The sequence below is a fragment of the Cydia splendana genome, chromosome 4 (assembly GCF_910591565.1).
Source record: "Cydia splendana chromosome 4, ilCydSple1.2, whole genome shotgun sequence".
NCBI lineage: Eukaryota > Metazoa > Arthropoda > Insecta > Lepidoptera > Tortricidae > Cydia > Cydia splendana.
The window spans coordinates 13,088,706-13,107,612 of NC_085963.1; the positions used below are offsets into that span (position 1 = coordinate 13,088,706).

General features: G+C 41.7%; 1 protein-coding gene across 1 annotated transcript; it reads right to left on the reverse strand.

Annotated features, from left to right (window-relative positions):
- Window positions 1-63: 63 nt before the first annotated feature.
- Window positions 64-17,859, reverse strand: LOC134789895 (trafficking protein particle complex subunit 8). The gene is made up of 19 exons (XM_063760574.1): window positions 17,591-17,859; window positions 17,276-17,437; window positions 16,361-16,649; window positions 16,129-16,273; window positions 15,978-16,059; window positions 15,699-15,796; window positions 15,396-15,584; window positions 15,214-15,314; window positions 14,829-15,077; window positions 13,945-14,227; window positions 13,451-13,639; window positions 13,024-13,191; window positions 11,350-11,482; window positions 9,214-9,493; window positions 8,077-8,215; window positions 6,899-7,106; window positions 4,247-4,494; window positions 2,668-3,452; window positions 64-329 (listed from the first exon to the last, which is right to left on the reverse strand). The coding sequence occupies exons 1-19, from the start codon at window positions 17,745-17,747 to the stop codon at window positions 80-82; spliced, it is 4,155 nt and encodes a 1,384-aa protein (XP_063616644.1). The 5' UTR covers window positions 17,748-17,859; the 3' UTR covers window positions 64-79.
- Window positions 17,860-18,907: the final 1,048 nt, after the last annotated feature.

An 18,907-nucleotide genomic window follows, 5' to 3' on the forward strand; every position in this document is an offset into this window, starting at 1 on the left:
ATCGTGAACAAACTCGTTGCGAAACAGTCGTAAAACTTCGCACACAATATCAACAATCGAACAGTAATAAGCCGGAGCTCTACGGAGTCTGGACGACGAGCAGAGAGGTGTCGGCGGGCGCGTGCGCGTGCGCGAGAGTGAGCGAGGCGTCGGCCGTCGCGGCCGACACGGCGAAGGCCGAGCCCACGACGTAGGCGCCGGGCGCCGCGCACAGCGCGCGCAGCCGCACGCGCCGCGCCTCCCAGCGCTCCAGCCGCAGCGCCACGCCCGCCTCGTCCGGCCCCGAGCCGCTCAGCGCGCCGCACCAGCCCAGCGACCGCCCGCCCTCCCTGCATCAAAATACACAGACCCTTTGATGACAACAGGCCAAACACACACGTACATGTCCCATCCGATCTAGGCACCTTGATTTACTTAGAATTAGTTAAATGCACTCTTATTCAAAATTTTACCCGTCTTATTTTTACCATCCGTTATATTCTTGTCTATAATGTAATATCACTGGTAATATCTATTAAATTTCATGTCAATTGTCAATCGGATTAGCTTTTTAATCGTAAAAAGGTGAACAACAAATCGGCAGTCTTTACATCGTCCTCGCAACCGATGATAAAAGCCTTACCTCTAGTTATATGTTATATAATGTACCTAATGTACGTAAATATAAAATATTGTTAAGGGGACGAAACATATTAATGTGCTATGGCAAAGTATAGGTCTAATTAGTGACCAAGTTGAAATATAGGTATCCAACGAATTAATTATGGATTGATTACGGATATACAACGGTATACCAAATAAAGAAAAGAAAGATAAAAAAATCAAACTTACATAATAATAATAAGCAATAAGCTAATTGTGTTTTCTCACAACATACGAGTACGACCTTGTAGAACAAATATATATTTAGGCTCATTGAAGATTTCACTAACAGATATCAGTGACGCAATCGTAAACCTTGGTTGGTGCGTGTGATGATAGCATGAAATCAATCGTATGACCTCGACCGAGGAGTCAAAATTCAAATGTTAATTTTAACAGACCAAGGTCAACAAGTTAAGCTAGGGTTTTCAAATAAAGCTGTTTGCGGAAGACGTTAGCGGCCACCGCGTTCGCACGCTGCGCCTATTCGTTTTTTAAGACGTGTAGACAGACATGCTTACTCATATCAGTGACCTTGCAATTTAAACGCAGGTTAATTTATAAACATGTATGTTCGCAAAAAATGTGCGTGTAACGAACAGTAATGTACCTAAGTGACAAGAGTACCTAGAGTTATTTAAGTAGCTGTTGCTATGGAAACAAGGTAGAGGAAGTGGGTCATTTCACTTTCAAATGTAAACGTACTTAATGCTATGGATGCCCAACCTCCCAATCTAACCGCCTAATCTACTACAACAAACTGAAATTATGATACAAAATCAGATAGATTAGGAATCATACTGCATTTTAGTAGTGTAAGCTGGGTTTACTTTGAATCGCGGGGAAACGTAGATCATCGATTTTTGAGAAATAGTGAGTTGATTTTTGTACGCAAGCTTAAGCATTTTATAATGTTGTTGGCAACCATAACATAAATACACGACGAAAGCATCCAGAAACCAATTCTTCACAGTTTAAAAATAGATGATCAATTTTTCCCCGTAATTCAAAGTAACCCCCAGTTTTCCTATATCTCATTTAATTTTTATTTATAAAACAATATGCATTTATCTCATGGAGATATCTATAAGAGCAGAGTTTCAGATTAAGCGCCCGAGGCACATATCTATGAGAGGGTGCCAGTAGGGTGCCAGGAGGATAGGCACCTTAGTTGTAATCGTACCTACCGCCATGGTCACAAATACGTACATAGTTACTTAGGATGGTATTCCATATCTATCCAATTTCTTTGTCCAATGTGCACTGCGTCTCACTCTCTTATTAAGCAAAATGTGAGACGCAAATACACATTGGACAAAGCAATTGGACAGGTACACACGTTATTCGTCTAAAATAATCTAAATCAATTGAAATTAGGTGAAAATTGTAACTTTATGTTACAATATAAAACCTTAGGGCGCTACTTTATAAACGGTAAAATTCCAAAATATTTCACTCATTTTGACTTGCCGCCGACTGATTTAGCTACCCCAGCAAATTCGAACTGTTTAGAAAGGGAAAATATATTGTCCCAACAAAGAAAAACACCCAAATGTAGTAAATGGGGCCACATGAAACCAAAAGAGGAATAATATTTATATTTGTAAAAAGAGGGAAACTTATGAGCGATCTAGAGCTATTTAAATTATAAAATTCATAAATAATACAATAATAATACCCTGACAACATACATATAGGTATAGAAATGCATTCATACTTATATACACTTAACAATAATAAGAAAAATAAATAAAGAGAATAAGAATAGATAACATAAACAAGCATTAATTATTTATGGTCTAGAATCGCGTAACAGGAAGAAATTTTAACAATGGCCCGTCATTGTTCTCTTTAGCTCAGAACATAGAGAAATTCTTGTTCTATAATAAATATAAAATAAGCTTGTATATTGTGCTAAAGTATGTTGTCATTTAGCTTGTGGCATGGAACATAACAGATACGTTTAGCTGAAAAGACCGCTTCAAAGCCAATGTACAAATTTAAAAAAATATATAGGTGCATTACCTGTTGGTTTGTTTCGACATGTCAATAAACACGTTCACTGGGACTTCATAACAGTTGACGATGTTGATAGTTATGGGCACCACGCACAGCTTATTCTTCTCGAAGTTATGACTGATTAGGCTCGAGTGCTCCATTCTATAGACGACGACATTATCTTTACTTTTCTTTTTAGTATCGTGGGGGTCTAACTTGATCTCGTATTCGTCGAGCTGCAACGGCGCGTCGGGTGACACGACTTCTCTCTCGCGGGACAGGACTCTGGTAAAGTCGTCCAGCCACAGGTAATGCTGGCCATTCACAGTCGTCCCTTTCGTCCTGTGATGAGCCTTCCATCTCACCACAAACATGGATTGTATCAATCCCGCTTTCGTATCGGATCTTACATTAGCTTCCATGTTGTCTATGGAAGTATCGTAGTCAGTAACAAAGTGGGAATACGGTGAGACTGCGATATTGTCTTCAGGATCAGGTTGTCCCGTTGCAATCTTTAATCCCGACCACCCTACTTTACTCTCTGATGGAAAATCAAAGATTCTGCTAGCTTGGAAAACTATGTGCATCTTTTCGCGAGATTGCAACAGTTGATTTTTATCGTCAGATGCAATCATACCAGTAAGGCGCCACTGCCTACTGAGCAAGGAGGCTTCTAGAACTTCAATACTAATGTCATCATCTTTCTCTCCGCAGATATTCTTAATCTCTGTGACTAGATTCATGTTTTCGGAAATCTTATCCGGAGTGGTCTTTATGCTTCTCCGGGGTGTAACTGATATTTCCACTGCTTCCTGCAATGAATAGGTATAGGTATAATTTTTTACTAGATACCTATTATACGCGTATCTTTATTATTTTGCTCACACCGATAGACTGGTGTGTGAGTGTATTTAGATCGTGAATGCGGGAGAAATTCATATTGTTATCTGATTTAAGCGCTCCTAGCTATTAGCACATTGCTAAGAACATGAATTGCTGAAATTAGATTAGTAAAAGTAGAGAGCAATTCGGTCTCGTAAGAAAAGTACAATCGGCGATAAAAGCTTCTGAGAAAATATTTTTTACAGAAATTATGTAATTTTGTGTTTAAAAAAATGTAATAAATAGTTGGGGTATAGTCGTTCGATTTGTAGCTGGTCCCGAACGGCTAATTATTTGTCTATTTTTAAGTAAAACCGCATGTGCTAATTACCTGTTGCATAAAAAAGGTTATTGAATTACGACTTAATGGTAATTGGAACAAGATTCAAAATGAACTAATGGAAAAATATTTTGCGAGGCTGTGTGTGGTGTGGTGCCTCTACGGTTACTGAGTACCGGCGAGTCGAACGCTACAGAACCTGTCTGAAAGGTGTAATTGAGATGCGTAACAAAGGTGCGTTATCGGAGAGCGCACTTACATTGATTGAGTAATTACATTTTTTGAGCGTCGGACTAGCCCGCCCTCAGGTGCCAAGTAGAATTAGATATGCCACCCTTTTTTTGCAGGTAGTGCGGTTTTACTTAACAATAGACAAAGGATTAGTCGTTCGGGGACGGCTACAAATCGAACGACTATACTCGGCACGACCGTAGCTGCCCTCACCTTGGGCGTGAACCGGAACACATGGCGCAGCAGCCTGTAGGCGCGCGGCGCGGGCGGCTCGGGCGGCTCGGGCGGCGCGGGCGGCTCGGGCTCGTACAGCGCGAGCAGCGCCAGCGCCGGCGCCCGGGCGCGCGCGCGCAGTACGAGGCGGGCGCGCGCGCACGCGCCGGCGGGCACGCCGCTCGCGCCGCGCACCACGTGCCGCGCCGCCAGCAAGCGCCATGCGCCCGAGCGCGCTGCACGCTCGTCTGGAACCGAACGAGATTACTTACTTTTTCTCAAAAATGGACGGCAAAGTCGACTTTGCCGTTTAAAAAATACGTCGCGAAGCGCGTAGTTTATGGTCAGTCAAAAATTAAAAAGTTAAAAACATTGCAGTCTCGATTTTGGGACTGCAATGTTGCATACAAATTCCATTATTTGTCGAGTTCCAAACTTTTTAAAAGTTCAAATGGCCATATCAAATGAAGGCACAGGCCCATTAAACAGCCAAACAGATGATTAGTACCGCGACTATTTAGCGGTCTCAAATAGGTTGGCGTATTTTCAGCAGAAAAATACACTTCTATTTTTTTATTTAAAAAATAAAAAGGCGGCAAAGCTAATTTTTTCAATTGTTTCTACTTTTTTCTGTGAAAATATATACGTAAGAACGTTGCTTTTGTAAAATATTTCTATGATATTTATATTTCTTGCACCATTTTTGAGAAAAGCACTATATATGACTCGGCTGGAAGGCTACTTGCTGGCTTCGGATTCAATTAAACGGACTCCCAAGGTCGTCCGTTTAAAACGAATCCTCAGCCTGCAAGTAGCTACTTCCGAACCTCGACAATAATGTACTATTAAATGTAAGAAACAATAATCGGCCAAGAGCATGTCGGGCCATGCTCAGTGTAGGGTTTCGAAGTTACCATTCTGTCAAAATAGGCCAAACGGGGGCTATTAGTAAGTATCATAAGGGAGTACCTTTGCAGCGCTTTGTACATTACGTCTTTTTACTAAGAAAAGAAGATTTTTTTGCAATAACTCACAAACGACTGGACCGATCATGTTCGCTATAGTTTTCATTGAAAGTATTTATTAAGCTCTTGTTTCACAATTTTTTTCATATTTATTGGACCCGTGGTTCAAAAATTAGAGGGGGGAGGACATATATTTTTTTTCTTTCGGAGCGCATATATTTCCGAAAATATTAACTATATCAAGAAATGGTTTTAGGAGACCCTTATCCATTTTGAAAGACCTATCCAACGATACCCCACACTATCGGGACAAAGAAAAAAAAAATAAAGAAAACTTTTTTTATGGGAGGTACTCTAAAAAAATTTTTTTTTGCACTTTTTATTTTACCGTTCTGTCTCAATGCATGATTTATGTATCCATGCCAAATTGCAGCTTTCTAGCACTAACGATTACGGAGCAAAGCCTCGGACAGACAGACAGACAGACAGACCTGGCGAAACTATAAGGGTTTCTAGGTGACTACGAAACCCTAAAAACGAAAATGAACACCGAATAAACGCCGAGTTAATTTAATTTCTGAAAAATGTAAACCTGTGTTGTGTACTACTATTAAGCCCCGTCTCCATATCGCGCGGCTGCCGCGCGAGCCAATGTTCGATAGTTTGCCGCGCGATATGGAGACGGGGCTTTAGGTACTTATTTTAAAGAATCGCCAGATAGTAGGTTTAGGGCAAGTTATATATCATTTTCGTATAATTTAGGGACGGGGAATTCATTTTCGAAATAATTATTATACCTTTCCATACAAAAAAAATATTTTTGTACAAAAAATGAAAATGTTATGTATTTTTTTGTAACAATCGTGATATAGTGATATTATAGTAGATAATATAGTGATATTTTTCTGAATAAAGAATACATGGGCTACATCGTAATTTTTTTTATTTAGTGCAAATCGCCACACTGTGATTGTAACATCCAAAATTGTCACAAAAAATTACATAACATTTTCATTTTTTGTACAAAAATATTGTTTTTTGTATGGAAAGGTATAATAATTATTTCGAAAATGAATTCCCCGTCCCTAAATTATACGAAAATGATACATAACTTGCCCTAGTTGCTAAGACTCGGAAGGAATATAGCATAGATTGGACCTGGGGAGCCGACCCTTTCACCCCCCCTTTTTGGGGGGTCTGCATGGTACAATCTCCCGGCTACCGGGGCAAATCAGCTTTGTTTGACCTAAGGAACAATCGTGCCAAGCGGCATCGCCTGAGACTAAAGTGCATGCTAATTGACCTTACTCACCCTACTATTAACCACACATATACCTATAATCTAAATACCTATTTTAACTATGTTATCAAGCAATGTTCGCAAGTTCGCATACAACAATCAACAGTGTATCCACGGGACTTCGGATACTTCACTTAATCACTAAATGATGTGCGCCAAGTGTGTCCAAGGATTCCAAGGAAACTCACTCGAATATACCGTAGGCGCCTTATTTCTCGTCGTATAAAGGCTTAAATCGCTCCTCGTTATCGAGTGTCGGTAGCTGAACGCAATCGGGGCGCGGCACGGCAAAGTGTATATAAGGAGCTCGCGTCCACGGAGACGTTCCGATACCTACTTCATATAAGCACTAAACGCTATGCTTCAAGCGTGCCCAAGGAAACTCACCCGAGTACACCGTAGGCGCCTTATACTTCTCGTCGTATAAAGGCTTGAAGAGCTCCTCTTTATCGGGCGTCAGTAGCTGCACGCAATCGGGGCGCGACACGGCGAAGTATACGGGCCCCGCGTCCACGGGACCCACGTTCCGGATCTCCACGTCGACGGCGCGAAGCTCCCCGCTTATCACCTCCGCGCTGCTTTCCGTGAACGTCATCTGTCACGAAAAAATAGGCAAGTAGCTTTAAAGCGTAGTCCAATGTGACAATGACACGTTTCACAGCCAAACTATGCTTTATCATGACAGACGTATATATACCTACCCTAGACCACTGGTTCTTAACCGGTAGCTAACCGGTAAGCACCTGAAGTCCGCGAATTTATAAACAGAACCACCCTTTTGAAACCGTTGATGGTCTCTGGTAAAAAATAAAATTGGTCGAGTGGTCCCTTATCATTGAAAGGTTAAGGACCACTGCACTAGACGATATGCACGCAACCCTCATATCTTCTGCACGGCTAAACACAGCGGTATGTAACACATACGGCTGTAAAGCTTAACTACCAACATAAGCCTTGAATAAATTTCATACGAGAACCATTTTAGACGAGTCGAGAAATCGTAAGCAAATATCTCCCTAGAATGCAGCTCCCCGTGTAAATTATTTCGCCTGGCGATAATCTCCGTACGAGTATCGAATGAGATAATCGTAGGCGAGTTTTTATTTCTCGCATGAATGTAAACATTTTCATACGATACTCGTCTGACGATTATTCGCGGACGCGGGGGTCCCCGACTTTTTCGCGGTAACGAGATCCCGCGTTGCCTCGTTCTGGAGGAGACTGCGCCTTTCCGACAACAAAATACTTGTGGCTGTTTCTGACGATATAAGGAGTCCGGTGTTTAAGCGCTGGATTTCTGTTCACATGGACCAGAATAGAAAATGACTTGCACTTAAAATGTGCGATCTTGATTTATTTTAACATGAGTGGCACCCCTCTACAGTGTCAGTATAGTTTTAGTTTTTAAATTAGTTTTAATGCAATTTGTATATGGGTACTGCCTGAAATAAAAGCTTTTTATTTTATTTATTTATTTATTATTATTGCATACGATAATGCCATACGATCTCATACCGTTGCAATAAGGCTCACAAATAGGTAACTGTGTCAATGACGATATGTACCTGTAAACACGGAGCGGGCGGAATCACAGTGATTTGCAAGCGTTTATCAGAAGCATTGATTCCCGACAATAAATTCAGTTTTCCTGCTATAACCGAACCAGTTGCATTTTCATTGCCTCCTTCTCCAGCATTAATTAACCTGGAAATATAATAGTTCCTCAGATAAATGATAATATTAGCATTAAATTAACTAGGTAATCTTAGTATTCATGCAATGATCATCAAATTCCATCTGAAGAAGTACACAGTAGTAGGGTTGTCACAGACTTTTACACAAAAACACAAATACCTACACCAAATATAGGTAGATACGAGGGCTGATCCGAAAGTTGTTAGCTGCTCCGGCTCTACTCGTGCGATTGCAATATGATTTATACCATTGTGAGGGATATTTCAATGCTAATTATGGCCATTATTATTTTTTACTTATATGTTTATTTTTTATATAATATATTTTTTACTAAAAGCTGTTTTGTTTGGAGTTATAAATTACTAAGAAAAATTTTTTTTTCACAATTAGATTAATTTCGTATTGAAATCTTTAAGAATCAACTTATATTAGAATAGAATAGAATAATTTAGAAACCTATGAATATTAATTTGCTGCTTCGTCTAGTTAATTAAAGTACTTATCAGTGGCGGCGCGTCAAACATATCCATAGGCAAGATAGATAGAATACTCTTTATTGGCACACCGCAGTAAAAAGATACAAAAGAAAAGAACAATTGATTAAACTTAATTAATTAATTGTATAACATTTCAAATAAGACACGCTAGTCCTGTAAGTAATACCGAGCTACTAGCAATGGCGATGCATGCAGCTCGGGTGCGCGCGACCCACCCCTCGCCCCGCGCACCCCGCACGATTGCCCTGTCTAGACGGCTTCGTCGAATGACTGTATTGTTTTATAGACTGCATCGTTACTGAAAGTAGGGTAGATATGACATTTATACGAGTTTTTGCCCAGTTTAGGTATTTAATATCTCCCCCCGAGGGGTGGGGGAGGGGGTAAAATCTGAACACCGTTTCAGTTACTCGCGATGGGAAATTTACCCTGGCTTTTCTTACAATTACGTTAACTTGTTAGTTGTTGTTTCTCTAAGAAAATTGTAGCAATCCATATCTAAAAACTCACTTATACGCCACACCCTGCACACACAGCCGCCCCATGCGCAAGGGAGTCAGACTGAACGTCAACATCTTGCTGCTCTCTCCCTCCAACACCACGGATTTGATCTTCTGCCCGCAAATCGCGCTGCTTTCCAAAGAGCTCCCGGACGCCACCATCGGCTCATTGTTCACAATCTGTTTGGAGTCATCGCTTTCCGAAACGAAATGCCACAAAAGCTCGACGTCTTTAAGAATGATGACTATTTTCAGCGGGTTTCTAAGAGTGATTGATATTTGTATTGGCTCTGTAAATGTATATGGAGTAAATTGATTGATTGATTAGAATCCTATTACAATTACAAATGATTAAGAGGGTTTTTAGAATTTACGGGATAGAGAAACAGTCAATATAACAACTACATTGCGGAACGATCTTGTTCAATAGTACATTATTGTCGAGGCTCGGAAGTAGCTACTTGCAGGCTGAGGATTCGTTTTAAACGGACGACCTTTTAATTGAATCCCAAGGTCGTCCGTTTAATTGAATCCGAAGCCAGCAAGTAGCCTTCCAGCCGAGTCATATATAGTGCTTTTCTCAAAAATGGTGCAAGAAATACAAATATCATAGAAATATTTTACAAAAGCAACTTTCTTACGTATATATTTTCACAGAAAAAAGTAGAAACAATTGAAAAATTAGCTTTGCCGCCTTTTTATTTTTTTAATAAAAAATAGAAGTGTATTTTTCTGCCGAAAATACGCCAACCTATTTGAGACAGCTAAATAGTCGCGGTACTAATCATCTGTTTGGCTGTTTAATGGGCCTGTGCCTTCATTTGATATGGCCATTTCAACTTTTAAAAAGTTTGGAACTCGACAAATAATGGAATTTGTATGCAACATTGCAGTCCCAAAATCGAGACTGCAATGTTTTTAACTTTTTAATTTTTGACTGACCATAAACTACGCGCTTCGCAACCTATTTTTTAAACGGCAAAGTCGACTTTGCCGTCCATTTTTGAGAAAAGTCAGTTTTGTTCGAGTGAAAGTCGATGGGGGGTTGAGGATCATTAGCACGTTGCTATGCGACACTTAGGTATCTCTTACAGCTTTTGTCACATGTGTCCTAGCAAGATATTGTTACTATATAATAGGTACCAGTGATATATAAAGATATAAAGCCTGACCAGGAATATATGATCATGCGCCATGTTGCGAAATTTCATTGTAACTAATTTCTTACACTGGCAATAATTTTAATGGTAGGTTGATAGTGTCCTTGTGGCGGTTTACTTGAATAACACTTAAGTGTATAATAAATGACAAAAAATGCCCAAAACTATACATAATCAAGAGCGAAACATTGTAAATAATAAACTGCTGGAAAAGAACCGTTCGGGAAATTAAACTATTTCGCTACGAAACATTTCCAAATTAACAACAGAGCTGACAGGTAAACAAATCAAAATGTCATTATAGTCTGGTTATTACGACTTGGTTATTGTAGTGTTATGTTATACAAGCGAGGAAATACTTAAGTACAGTAACAAAGATGTGTTTGAAAAATATTTACTATGGGCAAAGATATACATAACATACATTTTCATTTTTAGTTTTAATCTTGTGTCGATAGATGGCAATAAATTTACAGTGACTACAAAATTTACTATGACAATAACTCTCTATACACTCTATTCTCTTTGCTATGGGCTTTGGAGACGATAAATTTTGTTCATTGACAATGTAGCAGATCCTATGTAAGGTAATTTTGACCTATGTGTGACGCGTAAGAAAATACATGAATTTTATACGGTAAAAACGGACAATAAAAAATGTGAACACCGAATATTTGGATTCTGATTATGATTAGAGTGAATAAAAGTATTTAAGTCAAAATACCCGAGTTGCCAATCCACATTGTTCAGACTATACTAAACTGTTGCCATATAAATGAGAATAATAGCGCCCTCTTGACAATGATCATATATTCCTGGTCAGGCTTTACCCCCGTATTCATAAAACTTAGCATAAATATATCTGTTACAATTTGGCTTTTTCTAACAAATACAAATGTCAAAATGTCGGACGGAAACAAAAGATTATCAACGAATTGTTAGATTTTCATATTAATATGAATAAAGCTAATAGTAGGTATACAAACCTCCCTGCGGAGCAAACGGGTTCAAGTCGGTTTTGTTGGTGTAGAGGTCGACGGTGGGTTTGAAGATCATCGGCACGCTGCCGTACACTACTTGGAGCAGCATCTCCTCGAGCTTATGCCACGTGTGTTGTTCCTGGCGAGAGTAAAGGGTACGTCAAGTAGGGATAACATGATAATATATGTACAGTCGCGTGCCTCTTTGTTATGTTGGGCAGCCAGGTCTTTTGTCTACAAATATTATTTAGCGTATAATTTAGTAACACAAAAAAAACTTTTATGATATTTTATTATTTCATTGTATTGTGAAATTATATCTGAAGATATAAGATAATATGTATAAAAAATCTATTTACAGTACATATGGTTTGCATATGGTCCTATTTTCCCGCACTAGTGCGTAAAATAGCACTTTTCGTGCGAATGTCAAATTTTAAAGGGCCATATGTACAGTCAGCAGCAGAAGTTGCTAAGCGGGTGAGGTGTTCAAAATGATCTTGCCACAACTGTATTGTTAAGAGAATAAGAGCGTGTCAAGGTAACTTTGAACACCTCGCCCGCTTAGCAACTTCTGCTGCTGACTGTACTGTAAAACGTTGTACGATACACGCGCAAATAAGTAATTCGTTTTCCTCTTTTTCGCACTTGTATCGTAAATAACAATTATGCATGTCCCAGTGAATAAATGCCTGCAAAAAGCTCGCTCAGGGCGTAATTCACTTATAAGTGAAGTATCTATAGATATTGGCTCACGTAGCCCTCACCTAACGACACAAGGTGTGGTAGAAGGCGAGCGGGAACACTGGCAGGTGCTCCTTGAATTCCTCCTCGCTGTCCACCCATTGCTGTGAAGTTATGTAGGTTATGGAGCCCTCACCTGGCGGTCCGGCGTGTGGTGCACGGCGAGCGAGGTGGCGGGCACGCGGCCGGGCGAGGAGAGCGGCGCGGGGCCCACGCACAGCACCGACGTGGCCTCGCTCTCCAGCAGCGGCACCGGAAGCACTGGCAGGTGCTCCTTGAACTCCTCCTCACTGTCCACCCATTGCTGTGAAGTTATGTAGGTTATGGAGCCCTCACCTGGCGGTCCGGCGTGTGGTGCACGGCGAGCGAGGTGGCGGGCACGCGGCCGGGCGAGGAGAGCGGCGCGGGGCCCACGCACAGCACCGACGTGGCCTCGCTCTCCAGCAGCGGCACCGGAAGCACTGGCAGGTGCTCCTTGAACTCCTCCTCACTGTCCACCCATTGCTGTGAAGTTATGTAGGTTATGGAGCCCTCACCTGGCGGTCCGGCGTGTGGTGCACGGCGAGCGAGGTGGCGGGCACGCGGCCGGGCGAGGAGAGCGGCGCGGGGCCCACGCACAGCACCGACGTGGCCTCGCTCTCCAGCAGCGGCACCGGAAGCACTGGCAGGTGCTCCTTGAACTCCTCCTCACTGTCCACCCATTGCTGTGAAGTTATGTAGGTTATGGAGCCCTCACCTGGCGGTCCGGCGTGTGGTGCACGGCGAGCGAGGTGGCGGGCACGCGGCCGGGCGAGGAGAGCGGCGCGGGGCCCACGCACAGCACCGACGTGGCCTCGCTCTCCAGCAGCGGCACCGGAAGCACTGGCAGGTGCTCCTTGAACTCCTCCTCACTGTCCACCCATTGCTGTGAAGTTATGTAGGTTATGGAGCCCTCACCTGGCGGTCCGGCGTGTGGTGCACGGCGAGCGAGGTGGCGGGCACGCGGCCGGGCGAGGAGAGCGGCGCGGGGCCCACGCACAGCACCGACGTGGCCTCGCTCTCCAGCAGCGGCACCGGAAGCACTGGCAGGTGCTCCTTGAACTCCTCCTCACTGTCCACCCATTGCTGTGAAGAATTAATATATAAGAATCACTACGGTTCTAGTATTCAATAACATATAGGAATGGGGATACGCAACGAGGGTTATTTCCTGTCAAGACAGTCGAAACAGCGTCAAATGGAAGCATCTTAAAATTGGAAAACAACAAATGATCGTTTAGTTAATACGTTCCCTAACCATTCCATACACCTGTCGTGGCCAGATCATAGAATATGATATTTTCATGAAATGCCATTTTAGAATAAGTAGATCACTTCATGATACCTGGTGCTGCAGCATGTACTCGCGCAGGAAGGCGTCCTGCTGCGCGGCGGGCTGGTGGCGCGCGGCGGGGGCCAGCGGCGCGCCGAGCCAGCGCACCGCGTCGCGCGTGAGCCGCAGCGCGCCCGCTAGGCGACCCAGCGCGAACTGCACGTGGTCCGTTGAGAGCCGCCAGCCGCTGTCGCGGTACACCTGTAAACCGACCACTCAATATAAAACACATTCAAGATACTTTTTAAATATAGGTCTGAGGACCTCCCGCGAACACCGAAGTTCGCAATATGTCTTTTTCTTTTACTCCAATTAAGCCGTAATTAGAGGGACAGAGAAAGATGCCCGCAATTTGTGCGGTGCTGGCCGCGCAATTTGTAAACTTCGGTGTTCGCGGTAGGCCCTCTGGTGTATTGCAAAGCGTTTTGTTCTCAAGTAACATGGCGCTGTGGAGATCGCTGTCCTGAAACACATCTTTTGCAAAAAACTGAGAGATATAAACTGACCTGGTAGGCCTGGTTGTAGCACCTATACGCGTGTTTCTTCTGGCCCGCCTTGGAAAACCTATGTCCAGCCAGCACCATGTGGAAGGCGTATTTCCTACACATAGCCTTCGATCCGGGTCCAGAAAGGAAGCAAAGCGATGCTTGTTCGAGTAGCATGGCGCTGCGGAGGTCGCTGTCCTCTGAGGTCATGCGGATCAGCTGTTTGGCGGCCTCGCCGTGCAGGCCGGCGCTGCTGAGGCAGAGGACTGATAGCAGTGTTGCTCGCACTGCGTACTGCACCATCCTAGAAGTCGTCCAGACAAATGCAATAAGTTATAAATCATAGAAATTTCACGAATGTTCCATTCCAGTCTAATTTCCTAAGGCAGTGTGCGATGTGCGTATTGGGGGAACTGAAAGCGACTACACTTCGGGATTACACTTTTCGTGGGGAAAATGTTAAGTAACTGGCAAATAACTCATATGGTCATTGATTGTCTGGGTGTCGCCAGACACCTGCTACTTTTTTTTTTAACCAGATGAGATAGTATAGCCAGTATAGGCATAGTATAACACTAGTGGCTCTGTAAACTGTACACCTCGCGAACACCCATGACTCTAACGTTTCACCCATGACTCGAACCTTTCACGAAATTTCACGAGAATCTGATGAGAAATGCGACCTATAAAGGAGAATGTCCGGACATACCGTGAACACAACGTGACAAATGGTCATTCTCAAAAAATATGACTGCAGTCTAATTGCCGCGACCCATACAAAATGTATGAAAAGAGTCGTGGCGATTAGACGCAACCGCAGACATATTCTCAGAGAATGACCTAACAAAAGCTTCGCGTCGCTCGGTCATTTAGTAAATTTGATACTGAACACAAACATTAGTTACCTGCAGGTATTCAAGTAAGTCACGATACTCTCCTCCATATACCCATGCGTTTTCTTATTAGCGTCTCCCGCCATGAAGGCACTGACTGCGGCCATCTCCAAGGCCCCGGCGTAGCACAGCCACGCGCTGTCGGCGTAGAACTCGCGCTTGGCCGTGTGGTACGTGTCGAAGGCGCGCTGCCACTGGCCTAATAGGAACCAGAGGTCACCTAGACGACGCAGTTGGAGCTCCGGGCAATCGCTGGAATAGCTGAAATACAACAATGCAAAGTCAGCGAACGGAAAGCTACTAATCTTAAGAACATCATCATTAAGAGCTTCTGTTTACATAGTTGTATCCTTTAATAAACTTATTTATTAAAATTAAATAAATGAATATTACTCACATTACAGTATTGTTGCCAGTTGTATTCCCACCCTTTCCTGTACCAAACCATCTTTTGGTGGCAGACAGTAATGATCTACTAACACCTTTCCTATTTGCAACCTGAAAATCACTTTATATAGTTACAATTCGTTGAACGTAACCCAACCAATACCAATAAATAACAACAGTCATTGTACATACCAGTTCAGATAGCTGCGATATTTGTTTTTCTAAATATGGAAGCAGTGCTTTGCCAGCATACTCTTGAAGAAATTTCTTGATGGAATCAATATCATTGGCATTCAGAGCAAGTCCATGGACTTCAGTGGAGTAATCTAGTGGTTTTACGCTGACATTCATACTCTCTGAGCTGCCTGAGAATGAGTGAGTCTAAAAAAATATTACAGCATTATTTTACAAATAGTTAAACATGTGAATTAATGAACCAGTCTACTTGGAATTATAAATAATAAATATATGCAACTTGGTCATTACTAGTCTCACCTGTAAGCTGTTAGCATTATCATAAAAATCATTCTCAGAAGTAGTCAGTGGATGCAAACCTTCTGGTAGAACATTTTGATTGGGTACAGTACCATCATCTGCAAAAAAAAAACATAAACCTCCTATAATTTGTTGATATTTTGCGCTTGTTTGACATAGTATGTAAGTTTCCTTTTAGTTTTTGTATGCCCCATGGACAAAACATAGTGTTACATCTATTATTTTACCAACACAGTTGTCATTGTCTTAATACACAATAATTCCAAAAAATGTAATTACCTGTTGTGCCAGGTCCAACAGGAAAAGGCTGTGGATCTGGGGGTGTTGTTGGCAGGTTTGTCACGGGTGATAATATTTCACTCTGGAAATTATCAACCAAATTAATTGTTAATTGTTAAATAAGATATAATATCAAAACAAAGATACATACAGTTGAATCATTAGATCGTTTTATATACTGAGCCCAGTAATCTGTGGGTAAACTTGGATCTGTGGTGCTTTTAGAGTTAATTGACAGCATAAAACAGTTGCTGGAGCCAAAGGTTTGTTTCAAGGTCTCAAATGCTGCATCAGCCCTGAAATGATGAGAATTTTTATTAGTTGACCAAGTGGAAAGATATATTTAGATTTGTTTGAGTAGTAATATGAGTTAAGCATCTTACTTGTCTTTGCTTACAGCAGAAACATCATGTAACAAAAGATATGACTTCAGTACACCATTGTTGAACCACTTTGGCAATTTTGGTGGTGTAATATTCTGTAGCTGTGCATACTGCTGATTTAAGGTGTTGAATGTGTCAATGATATTATCATCAAGGGTTGTGCCCACGATGATGCAAGAGAGGAAGTGATTGGTGTACTCATGGTCAGATGGGAACTGCACCTCTAGATAAGTCTCTCTCCAAGCTTCAAACCAAGGTGTTGATTGAGGAACATCAAATTTTCTGCCATCTGGAAATATTAAGTTATTGGTGTTTTATTTCCATTATGTTTCTCCAGCAGTAATTTATTTTAGCTGGAGTGATGACATGGAAATGTAACTAGTTTCTGTAACCATTTTAATTTTCATGACAAGTTTTTTATGCCAACTGTACAGCTAGCTACATAATTGCGTGGACACATTATGAATGGATTTAATTAACTACATTTTTATATGCAGGGGTGTTAAGGTAAGTTTTGCTGACTGTACAAGTCTTTGCATCTTATTACTTATATAGAGAATGTGATGAGAAGAGTCACTGGGGCTGCACCTTTTGTTTCCATCATAACACCACCTCTTAACACCCTAATATAGTATTATCATCTAATTTGCATAAGTATACTAAAGTTGCAAGATTTGTAAATACAAATTAATACATGGAGTTAAACAAAAAAAAACAATTGTAGTCCAGCCGTACCCTTGTATCCTAGCCAATTTACTACCCAATAGAAACTGATCTTACATTTTAGCAAATCGGAACAATCAACAGTGAAAACTTATTATTTTAGTCGGCTAAAATATAAAAACAAGATTAACAACAACAAACATGGTGTCCTTGTTAGAATCCAAACTGAGGCTGGGAGTTTATTCATCTTACCTAACTCTAGTAAAACAGTTTTGTCAGTGTAGTTGTGCAAGACTGCATTGTTCAATTGTTTCCTTGCTTCAGTGGGCGGCAAAGGTTTCCAATGAACATCCCTTATTATCACTTTCCAGTTTTTAACAATACATACACTTCCACCTGGCTCTCGAATCTGACCTATGATAAAATTAGGTTTAATTATTTTTATTATTATTAGAAATATGAAGCCCAGATCAATATAATAAATTCTAAATCTTTCTTTCTAGTATCTACTACTTTCAACCGTACAACAAAACAAACAGATTTTTATTACAATAAAACTACTCCTACCTTCCCAGTCCATACTTCCGAATGGCTGTAACAGCTCCGTAAAAGATAAATTGTTTTTTGAAGTAACATGTTCTACTTTTGGACTGCATAGTACTGCAATGATAGGCGAAAAGGAGCTTTGAATAAATTCTTGCGCAGTTTTTCCCGATCTAGCCATATTTGCTTTAAATTATGTACAAGAGCTTCATCTTATAATTTCATGCAGGATTCTCGATTCTGCTTTCCTCTGAAAGAAGACACAATGCTACAAAATACTAAAATATGTAATTTTACATTCACACTCAACAAGAAGAGAAGAAAACAGAGAGGCAGACACCCATCAATAAACTGTCACATCAAACGTCAGTTTTGACAACTGAAGGAGCGTTCGAAAACTATAAATTAATAGAACCATTCACAGCTATCTCCAAACCATTTCCGTCAGTAGAAAAAGAGGTGTGGCGAACCTTTTTCGGTTGCTTACATCCGCCTGCGAAGCAGGCCGCTAAAGCCCCCCATTCACACTCCTACCGTGTAGGCCGCCTCGTTGTGTATGGGGGTTGCGGACTACGAGCCGTCCTATCGTTTAGCCGTTTGTAGGACGGCTCGTAGTCCGCAACCCCCATACACAATCCTACCCAACGAGGCGGCCTACACGGTAGGAGTGTGAATGGGGGGCTTAAGTCAACAATACATAAGTAGCACGTAGTGATTATATGCTCTTTGATAAGTAGGTGTCACTTGAATTGTCGAATGTTGATTCTTGTAATGTCAGAATAAATATTAATACGCTTTAATTTTACGTGATTAATTATTTCTTTGAATCCTAAAATAGGAGTCCCACAGACGCCATATAATGTAAAATAGGTGCGAAGAATTTTCCTCCCATATGCATCTACGGGAGACGCCGTTGCGCGTTGATTATTGCGATAATTGACACTTTTCATGCGGCCACACTAGGATTACCGCGATCGTGATGTGCCGTTCTCAAAATTTCCCCCCCTTTTTTTTTATTGATTACACAATTTTTCCCGAGAACAAAGAAATCTATCGGAAACGTTCTCTAAAGGCCCCAGTACACAATGGGCCATCGCCGGCCACTCCAAGGGACGCAGCCATGCGGTAGAATGAGATAGCAATATCACTTGCTCCCTCTAATGCATAAATGCTTGGAGTGGCCGGCGATGGCCCATTGTGTACTGGGGCCTTAAGAGTTTTACCCTTTCGTCGCAAAAGCGATGAATTCTTTTGTTTAAAGCCCCCTCCACACTCGTGCGCGAATCGCGGCGCGGAGCCGCGAACGCGTGTGGCGTCGATGTTCGCAGACAGCGAAATCGA

Coding starts and splice junctions, on each gene's coding strand:
- LOC134789895 (XM_063760574.1), bottom strand. CDS start 17,747: ATGGCTAGATCGGGAAAAACTGCGCAAGAATTTATTCAAAGCTCCTTT. Junction 16,274..16,360: donor TCTGCTGTAAGCAAAGACAA/GTAAGATGCTTA, acceptor TCATCATTTCAG/GGCTGATGCAGCATTTGAGA. Junction 16,060..16,128: donor AACGATCTAATGATTCAACT/GTATGTATCTTT, acceptor GATAATTTCCAG/AGTGAAATATTATCACCCGT.